This window comes from Drosophila bipectinata, chromosome 3R (genome assembly GCF_030179905.1).
Source record: "Drosophila bipectinata strain 14024-0381.07 chromosome 3R, DbipHiC1v2, whole genome shotgun sequence".
NCBI lineage: Eukaryota > Metazoa > Arthropoda > Insecta > Diptera > Drosophilidae > Drosophila > Drosophila bipectinata.
The window spans coordinates 13,821,129-13,839,326 of record NC_091739.1 but is presented as its reverse complement, the minus strand read 5'-3'; the positions used below and the strand labels follow the sequence as shown (position 1 = coordinate 13,839,326).

The 18,198-nt window shown below is 37.1% G+C and overlaps 4 protein-coding genes across 7 annotated transcripts; 1 reads left to right on the top strand and 3 right to left on the bottom strand.

Moving 5' to 3' along the window:
• Window positions 1-9: 9 nt before the first annotated feature.
• Window positions 10-5,827, top strand: LOC108129219 (uncharacterized protein PF3D7_1120600). 4 transcript variants are annotated; one of them, XM_070280682.1, is made up of 15 exons: window positions 27-421; window positions 479-587; window positions 649-771; window positions 862-1,028; window positions 1,080-1,168; window positions 1,228-1,757; window positions 1,814-3,245; window positions 3,296-3,415; window positions 3,466-3,851; window positions 3,903-4,214; window positions 4,278-4,625; window positions 4,684-4,922; window positions 4,986-5,174; window positions 5,235-5,498; window positions 5,558-5,827. In XM_070280682.1, the coding sequence occupies exons 1-15, from the start codon at window positions 86-88 to the stop codon at window positions 5,774-5,776; spliced, it is 4,863 nt and encodes a 1,620-aa protein (XP_070136783.1). In that variant the 5' UTR covers window positions 27-85; the 3' UTR covers window positions 5,777-5,827. The 4 variants fall into 4 exon arrangements, with proteins under 4 accessions (XP_070136784.1, XP_070136783.1, XP_070136782.1 ...); XM_070280681.1 differs by having other exon boundaries at window positions 841-1,028; XM_070280680.1 differs by having other exon boundaries at window positions 649-1,028.
• Window positions 5,828-7,326: 1,499 nt separating this feature from the next.
• On the bottom strand, window positions 7,327-9,391 carry LOC108129897 (uncharacterized). The gene has a single exon (XM_017248187.3). It carries the CDS (start codon window positions 9,359-9,361, stop codon window positions 7,772-7,774), a length of 1,590 nt encoding a protein of 529 aa, XP_017103676.2. The 5' UTR covers window positions 9,362-9,391; the 3' UTR covers window positions 7,327-7,771.
• A 903-nt stretch (window positions 9,392-10,294) lies between these two features.
• Window positions 10,295-11,859, bottom strand: LOC108129898 (alpha/beta hydrolase domain-containing protein 17B). Its single transcript, XM_043212018.2, has 4 exons — window positions 11,089-11,859; window positions 10,794-10,973; window positions 10,598-10,730; window positions 10,295-10,434 (listed from the first exon to the last, which is right to left on the bottom strand). Exons 1-4 carry the CDS (start codon window positions 11,550-11,552, stop codon window positions 10,351-10,353), a joined length of 861 nt encoding a protein of 286 aa, XP_043067953.1. The 5' UTR covers window positions 11,553-11,859; the 3' UTR covers window positions 10,295-10,350.
• Window positions 11,860-13,478: 1,619 nt separating this feature from the next.
• Window positions 13,479-14,677, bottom strand: fd96Cb (forkhead domain 96Cb). The gene has a single exon (XM_017248428.3). The coding sequence runs from the start codon at window positions 14,524-14,526 to the stop codon at window positions 13,708-13,710; it is 819 nt and encodes a 272-aa protein (XP_017103917.2). The 5' UTR covers window positions 14,527-14,677; the 3' UTR covers window positions 13,479-13,707.
• Window positions 14,678-18,198: the final 3,521 nt, after the last annotated feature.

Below are 18,198 nucleotides of genomic sequence, written 5' to 3'. Positions count from 1 at the left end.
AATAAAATTTCTTCGATCTTAAAACTTAGATACTAAGAACAAGCTAGCCTTTTGAATAATTTTCAAAAATTAGACAAATACTATAATGAGGCATATAATTATAGCTTTGGCATTTGGATATCTGACGAACCTGTTGATATATGGTTTGCCCGATGAAATACCCGAATCACACATGTCCGAAAGTATTAATGCCGTCTTGCTCAAGTGTCCCCTGGACCCTAAGAACATGTCCTGTGAGGTGCAGATTATTATTAGTATACACATGAATCCCAGCTTCGATGTGGATAATATGGATAAGTTTTGGGTACTAGACGAAGTGTACGATCCCACAAAAAGAGCGAATATGAAAATAATATCTCCCTATTTGATAATGGTTTCCAGGGGCGAGCCCATTGTAATGTATCCTCTTCAGTATCTTAAAGTCTGTTTAAATATCATAAAATTTAGTTGAAGATAGTAAACTTTTTTTCGTTCCTAGTCTGTGAATCAGGAAGATTTTAAAATGGATCTCCCAGAGGAGAAAGGGACAACAGAACTTCCACAAGCTACAGACGAGGAGGATCAGTTGCCCGAAAGTGATTTTAGAAGTGAGTCAGGATCCGGGTCTAATAAACTATTGTTATTTGTATACAAATATAATAATTTTAGGAAAAAGAAGTCATCACCCAACCTCGTTGAGAAACAAATATAAAGGTTCAAAAAAAGGTCTTTCAAATAAGAGGCAAAATGTCAATGCAGAATCAGTGAATAACGATGATAGAAACATTCATGGTAAAAATGATGTATCAAATCTGGGACTAGTCCGAGTTTTTGACCCTTCTGTTATGAACAAAACTTTAGATTTTAATAAAGAACTCCCAGTTCATAACACGATAGGAGCCAATCAACGAATGCAGGGAAAGATTGCAGAGAAAGTACCAATACAAAAGCCAATTTTGGGATTTTATTCTAAAATAAATAAAATGGAGAAGGATAATATTGAAAAAGTACAAGCAATAGAACATAATTATGCGGTCCAACATATCCAAGTATGATTGCCTTCTTTTTTAATTTAAACGTTTAAAAGTATTGATTTTTAGGACCAAAAAAATAATCTGGAAAATAAAAAAGAGTATAAAGACGTTAAAGAGAATCCCCATTACTCAATGGACTCAGAACCGAATATGAAGTTTGTATTTTTCATGTATATAAATATAATCTCTTTGATGACTTTTTTATTTTATTTAGTAATGATCAAGTGCGGATAGAAAACAGAGACAAACATTTCCCAATGGTATTCGATAATAATGAACGCTGGGAAAACGGCATCCAAAAAGAATATAAATATGAAAACCCTACTAGTTCTAGGAATATGCAGAAATTTGATCATGAAAATGGAAATAAATATGAATTACGATCAAAATATATTCCAGTTAAAAGTAAAAATCGAGAAAATTATTATATGGACTCTGTAAATTATGAAAATAATGTAAAGAAATTTCGGAATGAAAAAGAGTATAAAAATGAGAATTATAGAACCGATGAAAATATACAGTTCAAAGAGCAAATATATCAACCGAGTATGCATTCCTCTTATCAACAAAAAAATAATAAAAACATGCACTTTGATGAAAATCCAGAAAGCAATGGTGGCGACTATGAAAATGATTTCGATGAAGTCGATGATAACCGAGTTTATGAAAATAACTTGATGGGTCAATCAGATATGGAAAGCCTTGAAAGTATTGCAAATCGTCATATAAATGAAAACCTTAACAGTAAGTACTTAATGATACCTATTATATTAATATAATCTCTAATATATTTATTTTAGACCATGCAATTGGTTACAAAAAATATTACAAGATACCCCATCTGAGCACTGAGTCCAAATATAATGTTCAAGATCAATATCATCAATATCTTGACTATTCTCCGGACATTATGAGGCATCCCAAATCATATTATCAAAAACCAAAATTCCATAGATTTTCGCCAATGCGACGCGTAGGAAATAACCCAAGAATAAAACGTGCTGTTTTGAATCCTGATAATATAGAAGAAATACATTCATCTCAATTGGCCGAAAAACGAGTTGATGACGCCCTAAAAATGTATAATTTAAAAAACTTTGAAATTAACGATGAAGTTTCCTGTGATTCATGTGGTGGCAAAAATAAAGAAACAACGGAAAATCCTGATCCAAGTTTCTGCGCTCCTCTACTGCCGACTGAGAGTAAGGATAGCAAAAATGATGAATTTTCTTTAAAAATCAACGATGAAATCCCTTGTGATACTTGTGGTGGAAAAAATAAAAAACCCGAGGGAAAACCTTTACCTAGTGGCAAGGAATCCGAAAAAGTTGAAGACTTACATCCGAAAACTGAAGACGACAAAAATGAGGAGCTGGAAAAGAAATCAATCTCAAAAATGTTATTCCCTCCTGATTTTTATGAAATTAAAGTTGACAAGAATACGGAAATATCTTTGTCTAACGAACATAATATCCATAATTTAAGTAAAATACATTTGGATGAAATCGCAAGTGATTTTTATTTAAGTTCAAGTGAAAAGCCAGACTTTAAATTTCCGTCTGGATTCATGCCATTGGATTTACACTCAATCGATGAAAGTTCTTGCGATACTTGTGGAGGAAAAAATAAGAAACCAGGTGGTAAGACTTTACCTGGGGGTCTGGATACTGATAAGATTCAGGACTTCCATATAAAGTACGATGAAAGTTCCTGCGACACGTGTGGAGGTAAAAACAAACAGCCCAGTGAAAAACCTTTTCCGGGTAGTTTAGATTTTCCAAATGATTTCCATCTTCCCTTTGATATATATGGAGACCACTATAAAAACCTTGGTGATGATTTTTTGCCAGATGTTGATAAAATCAGTTTAGAAGTTAGCAATGAAGCATCTTGTGATACCTGTGGAGGAAAAAACAAGAAACCCGATCCGAAGCCTTTGCCAGGTTCCCTGGAAGCAGAAAAAATGCAAAACTTTCATCTGAAGCTTGATGAAGAGATACCCTGTGACACGTGTGGTGGAAAAAATAAAAAGCCTGGTGGAAAACCTGGAGGTCCCAAATCAGAACATCTTTTGGAAAGCAATGATGAACTTGTGATACCTTGCGAAAAATGTAAAGGACACGATAATTGCAATGATGATACATTAGTTTCCGAAACTTGTGGCTGTGTAGGGAACCCTGATGTTTGCAATTGCGAAGTTAGTAAAGAAACTCGAGAGTCTAAAAACAAAACGTATGTTAATAAAACTAGAAAATGTCTATTTTATTTTATTCATCTTTCAGTTCAAATTATATTGGTTATTCTATATTCAAAATCAATCCTCCAGTGCCCGTTTTAACAACAAAGCTTAGAATATTTCGAAGGCGACGCAACACCTGGTGGCGTATTGTCCCAATTATAACGTAAGAAGTTTAATCTAAAATTTAATAAAATTTAGTAATCCGTGTTTCAGTCTCAATAGCATGAATGGTATATATGCTAACGAAAATATATCAGTGGTATTTACTTCTCACGTGGATATACTTCGCATGGAAAAATCAATGGGTTTACTTAACAGCAAACTTGCTATTCCAAAAAAAGAAAATCCTGGATCCGTCTATACCTTAAAAGAATATCAGGACAATGTTAGAGACAGTGTCCTGCTCGACGACACAGACAAAGATATATCTATTCGAGATATAACAAGTTCCCTGATATCCAAACTAGAAAAATTAAAAAACGAAGGAGTTAAAAAAATCGAGGGCTTAGGAAAACTTCCATCTTTTATAAATACTTTGGTGAAATGTCCCCACAAAGACAAGGATCTTTGCTTGAATGTTCGCGACGGAAAAGTACCAGGTAAGGCTTCCTTTAAACCTTTTATTTTTGAGGTAAAACATTTGTGATTAGAATTTAGCATAAAAATCAAAATACCCTTTCGAGAGAATGCTTTTCTTGTTCGAGACAAAAATTTGGTTAAAATAGCAAGAATCGTTACCGATGCCACCACAAAAGATGCTCTTCAAATTTCAGTTGATGTTATTAACAAAGGAATGAAAAGCGAAAAGTTTAGAATATTCATTTGTAATTGCGAACAATCCTTTGGGTTGTCGACTACCTCGAGTACCACAAAATTACTTCTGCCTCACGTTGGAAAAACTGTCACTTTTTTGTTGCCATTTATTCGAAGCTTGAAGAAAAAAGGCAAATTTCGTTGCGATGGTAAGACATGCATACGTTTATTATTATAGATTTGTTTTTGTTATTAATAATATATAATTACAGTGGTTGTTAAGGCCGCAACCGGCAGCCAAAATGACGATTTGAAAGTTGGGGTTGTGGCCAAAAGGTCAATGGATATACAATTCCATTCAAGGTGTTTCTGTGTCTGGCGATGTCAATGCCACTGCATGGGCGCATTAGAAACCTATATTAATTACAATGTCTGTGAGAAAATGAGCCATAAAGCTCAGGATGAGGCTGGACTTTTATATAACTGCCCGCCCGGAAATGAAAAACATGATATTTGTATAACTGATTTGGAAGAAGACAAAAATGATGAGAAACCACGTAACTTCATTCGTATATTTTTAAACGTTGTTTTATTTTTATTATGGTTACTCCTATTTTTGGGTAAATATTTTTTTATAAATGCCAATTATTAGCTTTAGTTTATTTTCACCCATTCCAGGTCTTTTAAAAGCAATTCTAGGCCTTTGTATTAAACCCATAGCTCGCTATGGGTTCGACACCCTTCAACCTGGAAGAAACTTTGAGTGCACATCGAAAAAACGCATATTTTTAATCAATCTTTTCTTTTTTATAATCTTTTTGTTTGCATTTTGGTGTAAATGTTTTCAACCAAGAGCTGAAGATCTTTTGGTTGCCAGCACCGAATGGATGTGTAAAGCCAATAGCGGTAGTTCTGAAGTAGGTTTTAAATCAAAACTATTAAAAATAAACTTTTAGGCTCATATTTTTTAAAAACTTTAGAAAGAACAATGCGATGGACAAGCTAGGCTTATTGGAGGTTACGATAATAATTCTAACGATCGTTTCTTACAAGCCTTTGGGCCTCTACATGAAAACGGGTTGTTTGCTGATGAAAAGCCAGAGGATGAAGAAAGTACATTATTTATTATGGAAGTATTAAAGGAAAGCAAGTCCTCACTAAGCAAAATGGTAAGATTATTTATTTACATTTCACTAACACTCAATTTTGTATCTTTATACCTATATCAGATGAGTCAATCTGCGTCCTACAGACAAATGATTGAGGAAAGGACAGACGACACCGTCGTAGTAAGAGAAGCCGAAGAATTAGTAGATACCCTAAGAAATGCCCATGTTGTTTACAGGATCTTAAGTTTACCAATGGGCGGGAACACTGACCCTTTATCGGAATCTAAATATTGTGTGAAGGGCTACTTTTTGCCATCAATCAATTCCACATATGAGTTCCTGAGCTGCCATCCATATGGTCAGACCGTGGGGGTCCCTGGAGAGGTGCTCATATCAGATTTTTAATTTTCTTCAATTAGTAATTAAAAATAAATTTATTTCAGAATGAAGTCGAGGAAGAGGAAATATCCAATTTCTTTCACACAGATGAATTCTCCAAAATATACGCTAATAAAATGGAGGTTTACGAAGCAGGTGACCTCTTTGCAGTTTGTCCCGATGACGTTCAATGCATAAATATGAACAGACAGACTTATTTAGAAAACTCGTTTGTCAAGCTCTCCACTCAACAATCGCAATTGAAAACCAATAGATATGAATAAGCAAATATATTTTGTATTAATCATTTATAATAAATACACAAGCTATTTAAAAATAAATACAATTTAAAACTGATCATTTTCAACACAGCGGAACATCATACGCAGAGTATACCCGAACACTACTGGATTCTGGATCTTCGATGGGACTGTTTGTGGTATTTTCGTCTTTTCCGGATCTGATATCTATGAGGCCACTCCCATCAAAAGTAGCATCTGACGACTCCTTGTGGTTATATGGCAGAGGTGTACTGGTAGGCTGTGGATCTTTATTGCCCTTGTATTGTATGAAGTACACTTCCGGGGGATTTGTTTGGATTGGGGCAGCCTCTACGCGTCTTTGATCTTCCCCTTTAGGCAGTTCTCCCTGGTGACTTGCCACCGGTGCGTATACAGAATTATTTTCTGATGCCTGTACCTGGTACTCATCTGTAGGGTCGGAAGAGTATCCATTAGTTGTTGTGGGCCGGTACACTGGACTTTGGCCCTCGTTTCCATAAAGTACATTCCTATGCGTGGAATCAAAAGTCGGCGAATATGTATTCTGTGTTTTTTCGTTGTGGGCGTTCGAAGCCGATTGGGATGCATAATTTATGGGGGCACTTGAGGGAACATTGGGAACCAGATAATGGTAATGAATATGCTGGGTAACCAGTGGACTTTGCATTTGCACTGAAAATTGGCTTGAGTGGGTCGACTGACTGCTCATGTAGGTTGCATGTCCATTACTGGTTACTAAAGGAGGCATTTCGTTGATTTTTGGTTCTTCACTAACACCCTCTTGAGATGCATCCGATGGATACTTTCTATCAATATTTGATGCACGAGTAATATCATTTACATGGCCTTCTTCTGGGCCCAGTTTGTTGATTGGTCTGTTCACAATTCTGGCTAGCGATTGGGCTTCAATGAGCTCATTGTTTTTCAAAACTGGAAATGATACACTGCAGTCTCCTTGCACAATCCAAATTAGCAGTATATTGTAAAACAAAAGCACTTTTAATTCAATCATTATTTAATGATCACCATAAGGCACAAGCCACAACTGTCTTTTGGCTCTCAAATGACACACTTTATATGGTTGCCAGTTATATAAAAACATTGTGAATTGTTGGCTTGGCTTAAAACCAACTTAATTTATTTATTTCTTTGTGTCTCAGTGAAAGGTTTTGCTGAAAGACTGTGACGAATGTAATTATGTTGTCACGAGTCCACATATCTATAAAAAAAAGAGATGCTTGATTTGCGTGGGCTTTTCCAAATGTAACACTCTATACTTGGGGTCGTAATAAAATCAAATATTGTGGGATTAAAATTTGTAAGGCACTTTGGTAGGGTATTCAAAATATCTTAGTATGTTTATATTATGCAATGCCCAAACAAAAAGATGTGAAAGTATTACTTTAGTATTTGTTTACTACTGTATGGTGCTGCTACTGTGGATTTTATCGCCACTAAAAAAAAAGATACACTGTGCATGTGTCCAACGGAAACGGAAACTGCGTACACGAGCACTCAGATAAACCCGCCAATTATTCGAATACAAATTATGATTCATGTAGCTCTTTATAAAGATTTTATTACTATAAAATGTATTACAACAAATATGTAAAATGACAATAAAATGAGGAAAAAATACACTATTACACACATATATATGCTTGCGAATGTTATTAAGCCTAGAACTTGTCCCTATTGGTGGCAGGGCATTATCGTGTTACTTAATATAAATGCAAAATCACTGTAAAAATTTCAAACTTAAGATACTACTAAAAATAGTTTTTATTATGTTTTTTTTTTTCTCTTTTCGTTTTTTTGTTGTTATTTATTACTCATATTTAGATTCGATTGATATATATAAGAAGTATGTATATGTTTGTGTGTTGTGGTTTTTTTTATATATATGTATATTATGTTTTGTTATATTTTCATGATCTATGAATGAGCTAATGCAGAGACACTTTAATATCGACTCTCGGGGTTTCTAGCAAATGGGGTTTAACAGGTGGTTTCTAGAAGTGGATCAGGCTTATGAGTACTCGTAAATGGTTTTACAATATTAACAGTTGTGGAATCTTTGGAGGCTCGTTTTAAAGAGATAAAGTCTTCGTGCTGGCTTGCCATAATTTTATTACCGTGGTTTTTATCCGAAATGTGAAAGCCCAACTTTTGGGGTATTGGTTGCTGTTCCCTGCCTCCAGATCTTTCACTTGGCGGCATATTGCTTACGTTCCGATCGCTGAGGGACAATTGGAGGTTTCGCTCCAAGGGCGGCTCACGAATCTGCTCGGAGAGTCGACGGATATTTAGCGGAAGTTCGTCATTGGTTTGATTGGGAATCGATAGGGAGCTATGTCTAGAGTGCAATTTTTCTACTTGAAGTAAGGATCTGGCTTGATCGTTTGGACAAAGCAAGTTACTATTATTTTGATATACAGATTTTCTAACATGGTTTGCTAACGGACTGGAAGTCTCCTTTACTTTGTCTGGAATAACACTTGCCGATTTACTTTGTATATTTCCTTTTAGATCGTTATGGGATTGGTCGAGGCACCAGTTTTTATTTTTATTATGCGGCGGTGAGAATGGAGCAAACAGCAGTCCGGGTTCATTTAAAAATACGTGATCTTCGTCCAGCGCCGTCTTCGAATGCTTCAGTTGCGGCTTCACAACCTTTGCCTTTTCAGTTCTGGTCGAAATAAGTTTATTATTTAGGGAAGAGAGAGATTTTTCGCGATAGATATTCTTCTTGGGAAACTGAGAGACTTCCACGGGGACATCTGCTTGCCGTCGAACCCAGGGATCAATGTACTGTTGGGAATTTAAATGCTTTTCCTTTTTGGATGAGATATCACTTCTTATATCGGAATTCTTAACCCAGGGATCTGAGGGATTCACCAAACAACTGGTACTTCTATTGTTCGTGTCGTATAAGAAATTTGCTTTGTCCATTTCCACATTGTTGGGGGAAGTTTGCTCCGATTTACTTATTTTATGAGTCAGTTGACGATAAAATTGATTGTCTGCATTGCTGGTGAGCTGTCTCGTTGTTTTGTTAGCACCTCGCGGAGATTTTGTAATCTCGCTTTCGTCCGAAATAATGATGGCTTGCTGAAAACCACTTTTATGCAATGACAGTCTTGGAGACACTGCTCTCTTATCCTTTCCCATAGCACAATTTAATTGCAAACACCCCTTGGCAGACTCGTCTATTGCGGAATTATTTTTTTCGGATGTCTTACATACTTTCAAGTCTTGGATCTTGGCGCTATTGGCCAGCTTAGTACCTGTATCTGAATTTAATTTAATTTTGATTTCTTCGTTGGCTTCCGAGTCAGACCCATTCGACTGATGATGATGAAAATGTTCCTTCTCACAATTGCATACTAATGTCGATGAAATAGATAAAACTTTTTGACTGTCCTTTAGAGATCTGCTCGATGCCACTCGCCTAACACTACTAGCATCGACTTGCTGAGACACTTTGTTGTTTAAATAACGCCCGGAAAGTTGCGTATGCTGGCTATTAATGTATAAGTTTGCATTCATCGGAGAATGTGGAGAGAGAACTGGAAGTGTTGGAGCCATGTTTGGTTGCTTTAATCGGGAAACAAAAAAGCCATTCGACTTTTCATTACTTAAAGGTGGGTCATCTTTCCTATGCTGCTTGCTCTGCCTGTTACCGCACGGTTTATTTAATAATTCAATTCTTGAGAACTGTGGTGATAATGGTTGGGCTTTAAAACACGAGCCCGACTGCTTTTGCTAAAGAAACTTCTGGTCGAGAACTTTTGTAGAACTCTGGCTGGAATTTGAGGCACCTGCAAAAAGACCGAACATACTCATTAGAAATATTCTGAAAGATGACCGCTTATCGAAGAGAATTAGATAGAATATGAAGCGTAAAAAAATTCCTTATGAATATTCTGTAATTAAAGCGACAAATCATATACACATATCTTTGTTACGATTTAATAAGCGTAAATAGAAAAAGGTAAAATTCCAAAGTATCAAAAATTGCTTTATTCAAACTTTTTGTCCTTACATTAATGTATAAAACCATATTACTGATGCGTATTTGCTAAATGATAATATTCAAACAAAACGTAATTGTTTCTCTTGTTTGTGTGTTCTTGCCTATCAGTATCAATAATATTAAATAGCATTTACATGTTTCATTTTAAGTTAGATGATATGATTTTACTTATTGTTTCATAGTGGGGGACCAGGATCACAATGCAGTAAATATGGGGATCTTGGTACAAAAAACTCCTGACGTATTCATATTTAATATATAGATTAACCTTTTAAAAATGCAATTATCGAATGTATTGATGTGAGCTATGTATGTATATAAATAATTACATTGCAATATTTATGATGTTTTACAAACCATCGTTTTCACTCCGTTTTTTATTAGCTTCCGCATTTTTTTTACTTGACTCGCTTCCGACGGTAGTTGAGGATGGATTGGGATGTTTTGAACTTAGGGACACACTGGCTCCGGCAGGGTTTGAATTGGATACTACACCAGAAGTAGTGTCACTAACACCTCCATCCACATTATTCTTTAATTGTCATGTGATCAGCTCCACCGACAAGAACTTTCGCAGGCGTTCATAATAATGGGGATGAAGCTCAACATCATTATGACCAGCGCCCTGAAATTAAATAATACATTAGATACAGTCAACAGAAAGGCAATAATTGTTTTATTGGTGCGGTTAGTGAGCAACTACCAACTGTCTTATTGACACACATATGTTTTGGGCAACTGCACAATATTATTTCACAAAAAGCAATCAATCAATGAAAAACATTTACCTCCACCCAGAACGGTTCCACTGTCTTAGGACACCTCTCGTAGATTCCGATACCATGGGAGAAGTCGATGACCTCGTCATCGGTTCCGTGAATTACCAGAACTGGAGCCTTTACCTTAGCGACCTTATCAATGCTGTTCGGAAATGCGATAAGATCAAATAAAGGTAGCTTGAATACATCGACACCGAACGCTTACCTTGGAAATGCGTCAAAGAACCAAGTTCTCTTTGTGTTCCTAAACACGACTCTCAGACCGGACATAAGAGGCGAGTGTAGAACTACGGCGCCGACTTCGTGGCGGGAGGCCAGGTCCACAGTCGGCACTGTGCCAATACTCTGTCCGTACAAGATTATTGTCTCGGGACTGATGTTGTACCTATAAAAGAAGGGCAGTGATTAATATGAATTTAAAATCTTTATCGAATAGGCTGTAGAGGTGGAGAGCTAAATATGGACTAATTATCACTGCCGTAAATACTTTATTCGCTTACCGCGTTCGCATTGCTTGCCAGGCAGCTTCTATGTCCGCGTACAGATTCTTCTCAGATGGCTTGCCGCCGCTCATGCCGTACCCCGAGTAGTCGTACCCAAAGATATTGCAATTGATCTGCGAGCCGAGGGTCAGATAGAAGCTGCTCATCTGCCCGAGATCAACGGCATTACCATGGGAGAACAGTAGCGTGTACTTGGCGTTTTTGCTGCACCGGACGTAGATGCAGGTGATCAGGTTGCCTCGCGAGGTGCGGGTGAAGAAGGCCTCCACCTTGGACTTCTCCCGTTCGGAGTACTGCCATTCGGCGCGGTCAAAGAGCTGCAAGTTGTACCTGGCATTCGTGTCGTCGGCGGGGGTCAGCTTATACGTGGGCTCGGGGGGCTGGAAGGCCAGCTTGGCCGCAATGTTCCCCGGACAGGGGGGGCAGCAAAACATGCAGCACAACTCGCTTATGCTGAACATGCTGAAGTGCCACCAAATGCCTCTCCGCGGAATGCAACTGTTTTCACTTCTTTTCTCGTCTCCTCTTCGCCCTTTTCTCTAACGGTGCGCGATGTGATTTCTATCAACAAAGGACAAGCGAAGAGGCCGAGTTCGGGTATTGGGGCTGCTCCGAGTCAAGTGGCTAGGTGGCGGATGGGCGAGATAAGCAGAGCATTTTGAAATTGGGCACAAGATTTATATCACAATATTCATAATCTTGGTTCAAAAGCTAATTTGGTTTCTTCAATTTTATACACTCACATTAACAAAATGGCAATGTAAAACAACTATAGGAGGAAATAGAATCGATAGAAATATCGATGGTACCAAATCACAACCGCGCTTTCCAACCCTGAAAAAGGGGCGGGGCGGCGTTGCCGGAGTTTTGGCCAAGATGGAACGGATGGAATATGAAATCAAAGCTAAAATTAAGTTTAAACGTGTTAAATAAAAATACTTTAATAAAAATAAATTTGTATAATTTTATAACTTACGAAAACTTAGAATATTAAGTTACATTATACAAAAAAGTAAGTAGTTAGATTTACAATAAGGTGTCCCCATTTCTATATTGAACACATCATATATTAAAATTTTGTTTTTTATTGCATATTTATGCATTGAAATCGAATAAATTATTGACTAATTTCACATTTGATGTAAAGAAACAAGGAGATTTGAAACTAACGATCTATTATCGATCGGTGTGTCTTTATCGAAAATCGGAAGCTAGAAACTCGGCGGCATGGCTTTCTAGGCTTGGACCATTTGATTTTATTTATGTTTTTGGACTTTTTGTGGGATCTTAAAAACATTTCTAAGACTTGAAATGCCTAAACTTCAAGAAAAATAAGTTTACTAAGTATCAAACAAGTTTCTAGGAAGATTTTATCTAGGAATTAATATAACTTTTGATTTCTAGGAGTCCCTGGCCTCTTTGACTTCGGCGTGGGTAAAATTTTTTGTGTGGATGTTGAACTATTTGTGGAAGTAAGGAAAACATTAAGAAGGATTTATGAAGGAACAATCTTGTATTATAATAAGTCATCGATGTATCAATGAAGTTTCTAATATGATTTAATCTACACGTTAATTCAATTTGTTCCTTGCAGGTGTATCTGGAGCCTTAATCGGGAGCTACTATAGCTTATCAAATTTGCGGCATTTAACACTTAACTACTCCTTTAAATGTTAAAGTGGTAAGTCTATATTGTACTCTCAAGATTCCTAATTAGTAACCAACACTCTGTGGTTTGCATGTCATCTTACGAACTATCCCGGGATAGGAATTATAAAAAAAGTAAATGTTGTCAGATATCTATTCTTATAAAAGCTTCATACTTCTTAGCGTTATATTGTCGCCTTGTTTCTGAAATGGTAGCTAGTAACTACTAGCGACACAGTACTTAAATGTTGGTAATAACACCTTGTTAAGTCCATAAATAATCTTACACATAATACTAGGGTGTTTACGGATTCGACTTCCGACACCGACTTGCCTTTCTTGTAAGACATAGCAAGGTACATTCGCCGCCATATCGACCGTTATCCTCCCGACTCCCACCGGTGTTAGGAACGGAAAACATACTTACACGTGTGTACACGGTAACGAGAGTGAGGCATTCCAACTAGGGTCGAAGTCAAACATATGTAAGGATGATTGACAGCTAATGGAAACAACGGCTAGTCAAATATGTGTGTGCGGGGTGTGAGCCCAAATGATTTACAAAACAAGACAGGAGGAGAAGGATGGGGCCAAGTTAACCATTGCATACCTATTTTTGTACCTGTAATCGAATTAATCGTAGTTTATTTACTGACTATAATTATTTGCGGAAACAAACATGGAAGGCAGTTAGGAAAATGCGAAGAATTGAATGCTATCACAATTACATCTTTATTGGGTATGGGTATTATAATTTATATTATTGTTTACTAAAAACTGTTTCCAATTTTTGCAACTCAAAGAAGGATATGGGGCAGTTCTTTATTGATTTCAGAGTTATTCCAAATTCAATCTCTTACAATATTTAAATACGAATACACAAGTAAATAACATAAAACTATAATAATAATAATAGGACCACTAATTAGTTATTTTTGCCCTTATGGACAATTAGTTACACTGTTGGAATCAAAATACTGGCAGCGGCCCGTTGTGAAAAAGCGGCGGTGTTTTTTGATAGCAAGGTAAATTGCCATATTGGCTGTTATACAAGAAGTTTGGAAAGTACAACTGATAGTGCGTGGCCAGCTCGTTGAAGTTAAATGGCAAGGTGAACTGCGGCTTTTTCAACGCGTCGACGTCGGCACTTCCGAAATCCGGATGTGGTAATCCCTTTGGATCCGGTGCTATTAGACTCTCGATGGTGAACGCCCGTTTCGGACGAACTGGTAGCTGCGGCAAACACGTCGGCATGATCGTCGGCAAAGTCTTGTAGTTTGGAATCGAGGCAGGAACTGGACTACCCAGGTCAAAGTTTCCAGGCATGTGTCCAGCACTCCTGGCCGGCTCTGTGAAGCCCAGATGACTCATTTGATCGTCCAAGTAGTGTGCACTTGCCATTTCGTTAGTAGCGGCGGGCAATTTCCAGTTGGTTAAATCCTTTTCCAGCTGTTTGACACGGAAACGTTTGCGTCTTCTCAGCAAGCTGCCGTTCTCGAACATATCGAAGGCCATGGGATGGAGAGTCCAGTAGGATCCTTTGCCGGCTTTCGTAACATTGCGAGGCACTTTTATAAAACAATCGTTGAAACTCAGGTTGTGCCGCAATGAGTTCTGCCATTTTTGCGTATTTTTCCGGTAATAAGGGAATTGCTCCATAATAAATCGATATATCTCACTGAGCGGCAATAATCTTTGCGGCGAATGTATAATGGCCATGGCCGTTAATGATATGTACGAGTATGGAGGCTTCTGATCACCGTAAGTCATTTTCAATGGGCGTGGCATTTCGACGTCGGGTAGTTCAAAAAAATTTCACACAATCAGTCCGCTACGTTCTTTACTTTATTTGTTTGGTTTTTAAGAGCGATGTTTTCTCGGCGACAGCAGCGTTAAGACTAAAATGAGGGGCGACCAAACTTCATGTTTTATGGAAGGCCAACTTCATCGGGGAGAGCCGGACCGGATCGGAGAGTATTCTTGGTGTTATACATACGTATTCCGAGCGAGAGGGCAGTCGGTCCGGCATCGTTGTGGAAACAGGTATCACATCTGGTTGTCCCTGTCTGAATTTTGTACCAATGGCAACCGTAGGTGTTGTTTACGGCCAGGCTCGGAGTGGGGTTGTTCGGGGAGTTACGGCCAATCATCGCTCCGGCTATTACTCATACAAAGTTGTAGTAGCCAAAAACACCAGGAGCGTGGCGGAAAAGCGTTTTGTCCCAGCGACAAGGCAACGAGGCCCCATTTTTTCCCATCGCCATTTTCAATTTTCAGTGATAGTGCATGCGTGCTGTAAAAGCACAATGTCCCAGGGGAGGGAGCCCTTGATTTGCAAGCTTTTGTCAATACCTGTTTATTCTATATGAATTGTGGGCGTGCCGTAACATGAAACAATAAAGGAAATGCTCGTATTTCACTTCCCATCGCGCTGCTTTCCTCCGCAAAATGGTTTAAATTGCTTTTGGCTTTTGCCTGAAATTGAAAAATAAATTATAAACACAAATATATGTACATATTTGCCTTATGATATATGTTTATCAGCTTAATGATGAACGGAACATGAAAAATTAAGAGGTGTTCTCTGAATAGTTGTAATTCCAAGTAATAAGGGTTCATTAAAAAGTTTATACAATACTGAATGTTTCTATTTTAACTAATTTACTAATAGATAACTTTTCATTTGCCGTCGAGATCTTTGAAACAAATATATAGTAATTTATTCGTAAATGATTAAATGCAGGGCTTAAATAAAAAAACAGGAATCTGTTTTATCTTAGTTATAAATAAATAATATTTTCCACACACCAAAATGGCACTTGTAATTAAAATGTATCTTCTATTTTTATTACCGTAATAAAACTTATAACTTTTCTACATTATCTACCCCAAAATAATCTGTTTAATCTGTTCTGTTTAAAAAATATTGTTACTGTTAAAAAAAAAACAAAACATTCATCAAAGTTTTATTAATTATATCGATGATCATTTTCTTGATTCATCTTTGAAAATTAAGTATTTTTTATAGAAGTTTATAATCTGTATATTTTTATAAAATTATTTAAATACAGTATCTAATGTATTTAAACTTATTTTGTGTTGATAATATGTTGGAGTAGGCTTTAATTGTTTTTTTTTTTTACAGAATTAATCTCTAAAATCTGAAACAAAGCTTAGGAATATTATTGTTTGTGGTCTTTACCAAAAATTTAGGCCGTCTAAAAAATTTGTTGTGATCTTAATTTTTCAAGAAATTTAGCCAAAAAGCTAGCCATAGGTAGCTTTGGCATACATTTTATATTTATTTTAACCTTCAATGTTTCCTTTCCTTAGGAAAGGCTTTCCTTCCTTAGGCTGTTTCCTTAGGTATGTTTTAATGTACCACTGCAACTTCTCAATAAAAAACGTCCTTATTAAAATAAATTTGAGTATCTTCTCCAAATTTCAATACCGACTCAAGCAACAAGAAAACTTTTAACCGGAAGGGGCGTGTCAGAAGTGTTAAACAGGTTTAGCTGAGTGGCATTTAGGCTTAAAGAGATGGCCAAAGGATTGACCTATATGACACAAAATTAGCCAGAATCATTAGGCCTTAGTTTTCAAAATTGTTTAATACTACGTTAGCGTTTCCTAAAGATGCTGCCAAACAAATTCCAAATTATTGCGATTATTGCCTCCTTTTTAGTGTCAAAGATGCCAACAATCATGCGCACAGATGGTCCTGGCCAGGTCCGGTGTGAAAACAAGAAAAAAAGGTGCCGTGGCATGGGTTACAGTCTTTCAGTAAAAACAACTACTCCGTAATCACCCAATCGATAAGTTTTTCTCCTCTTCTGCTGTCGACTGTTTTTTGCTGAGACGCTAAGATGAAAGAGTCTCGAGACATCGTAAACTAAATCAATTTAATTAAGTATGCTCTCCCTGTAAGGACTTTACATTTCTGTAGGTATTCTGAACTTATTGGTAGGAATGCTAAAAACTTTACAAGTTTACTCATAATTAAATATTTGGCAGAACCGTGTGTAAGCGGCTGATTCCCACCAAAGGTCTAAAGCGTCCAAATAACATATTTAGCAATATTATCTTGATTTAAAATACTGTACGCTCCGAAAAGGAGTCCGAAGCGAAGACAAGATCTTTGCTGGTGTCGGGGATAATAACCGTCAGTATTTATTTTACCTATGTGTTGGGGATTTTGTCTGCTTTGTATTGCTTTATACTCGTAAGAAATAAATGTTTGAACACAACAGGCCGCCAATTTATTGAAGGCTAACACACTAATTTGAGGAGTTGAGTTGTGTTTACCCCGAGGAGCTGCGAAGTATACCGGTATGCATGTGTTGGTTCCTCTGAATCTTCCCGACAAAGCTTAAGTGCAGTGTTCATGCTTCTACCTGCAATATAAGAGCGCTAAGGAATACTGCCCAGTTGGAATTTTGCTGGTGCAAAAATTGTGCTTTATAGGGTGCAAGGATTTATGTGATTCAGTTTTATTTAAAATAAAATTTTGTCATAGAACATAATTTCTGCCAGAAGTCACATTCTAGTAAAATACCTTATGTACCTAAAATATGTAATCCTAATCTCTGTTAGATACACGATTATAATGAACTAGTTTCGAAATGGGTTTCGGCTTGAAAAGATATCCATGTTATTTTGCAATAAAGTTATGAAATATTTTTATTTTATACTAAGCTTATATGGTATTTGATCTTGAACCTATCAAATTTGAATTTAAAACAGTTTTAATTTAAGTTTTCTTTAATCAAATAAAATTGTTAGGTTTCACCTTTACTCATTAGTTTTATCTATATATCATTAATCTTTTTATTATATTTTTAAATAAAAAAGTGAGCATGTTCTTAAGCACATATTCCTATCGTACCAACGAAAAAATTGTAAGGTACTCCACGTAATGAAAATAATAAGCCCTTTTTATTACTGATAAAGAATGCAAAAACGGTTGGCTGGCGATGCTCTATGGATAGTGCACTCAGCCGCCCCAGAGGCATATTTCCTACTGCCCCTATTAAATGGGCATCGGCCGGCTCAATCGTTAGTGTCGACGAGGTGAGAATGAACATCGTCAGCTCTTTCGCTCGCCTTATATCATTCACACAACACCCATCGGACCGAATTTAAATCATAACCTTATTCATGACAGAGCGGCCTGGCTTTGGTTCTCGCTTGTGGATCCTCCAGCTACGATGAACGTGGGTAAATGATTAAACCGCCTGGCAGGCCAGAGATTCTTGCTTCCTCAGCTCTGGAGCTGGAGCTGGAGCTCAAGCTGAAGCTGAATCGAAATCAAATTAAACTTGGTGGTGTTTCTCCTGTTGCGTGTGTGTGTTTGGGTTTTGGTTTGCGTTTATGTTTGGGTTTGGGTGTTTGTATGGACGAAGGAGGAACGCATTGTATATTTTGCAATTTGAACAGCCGCTAGTCGCCCCGCCGCCCTAC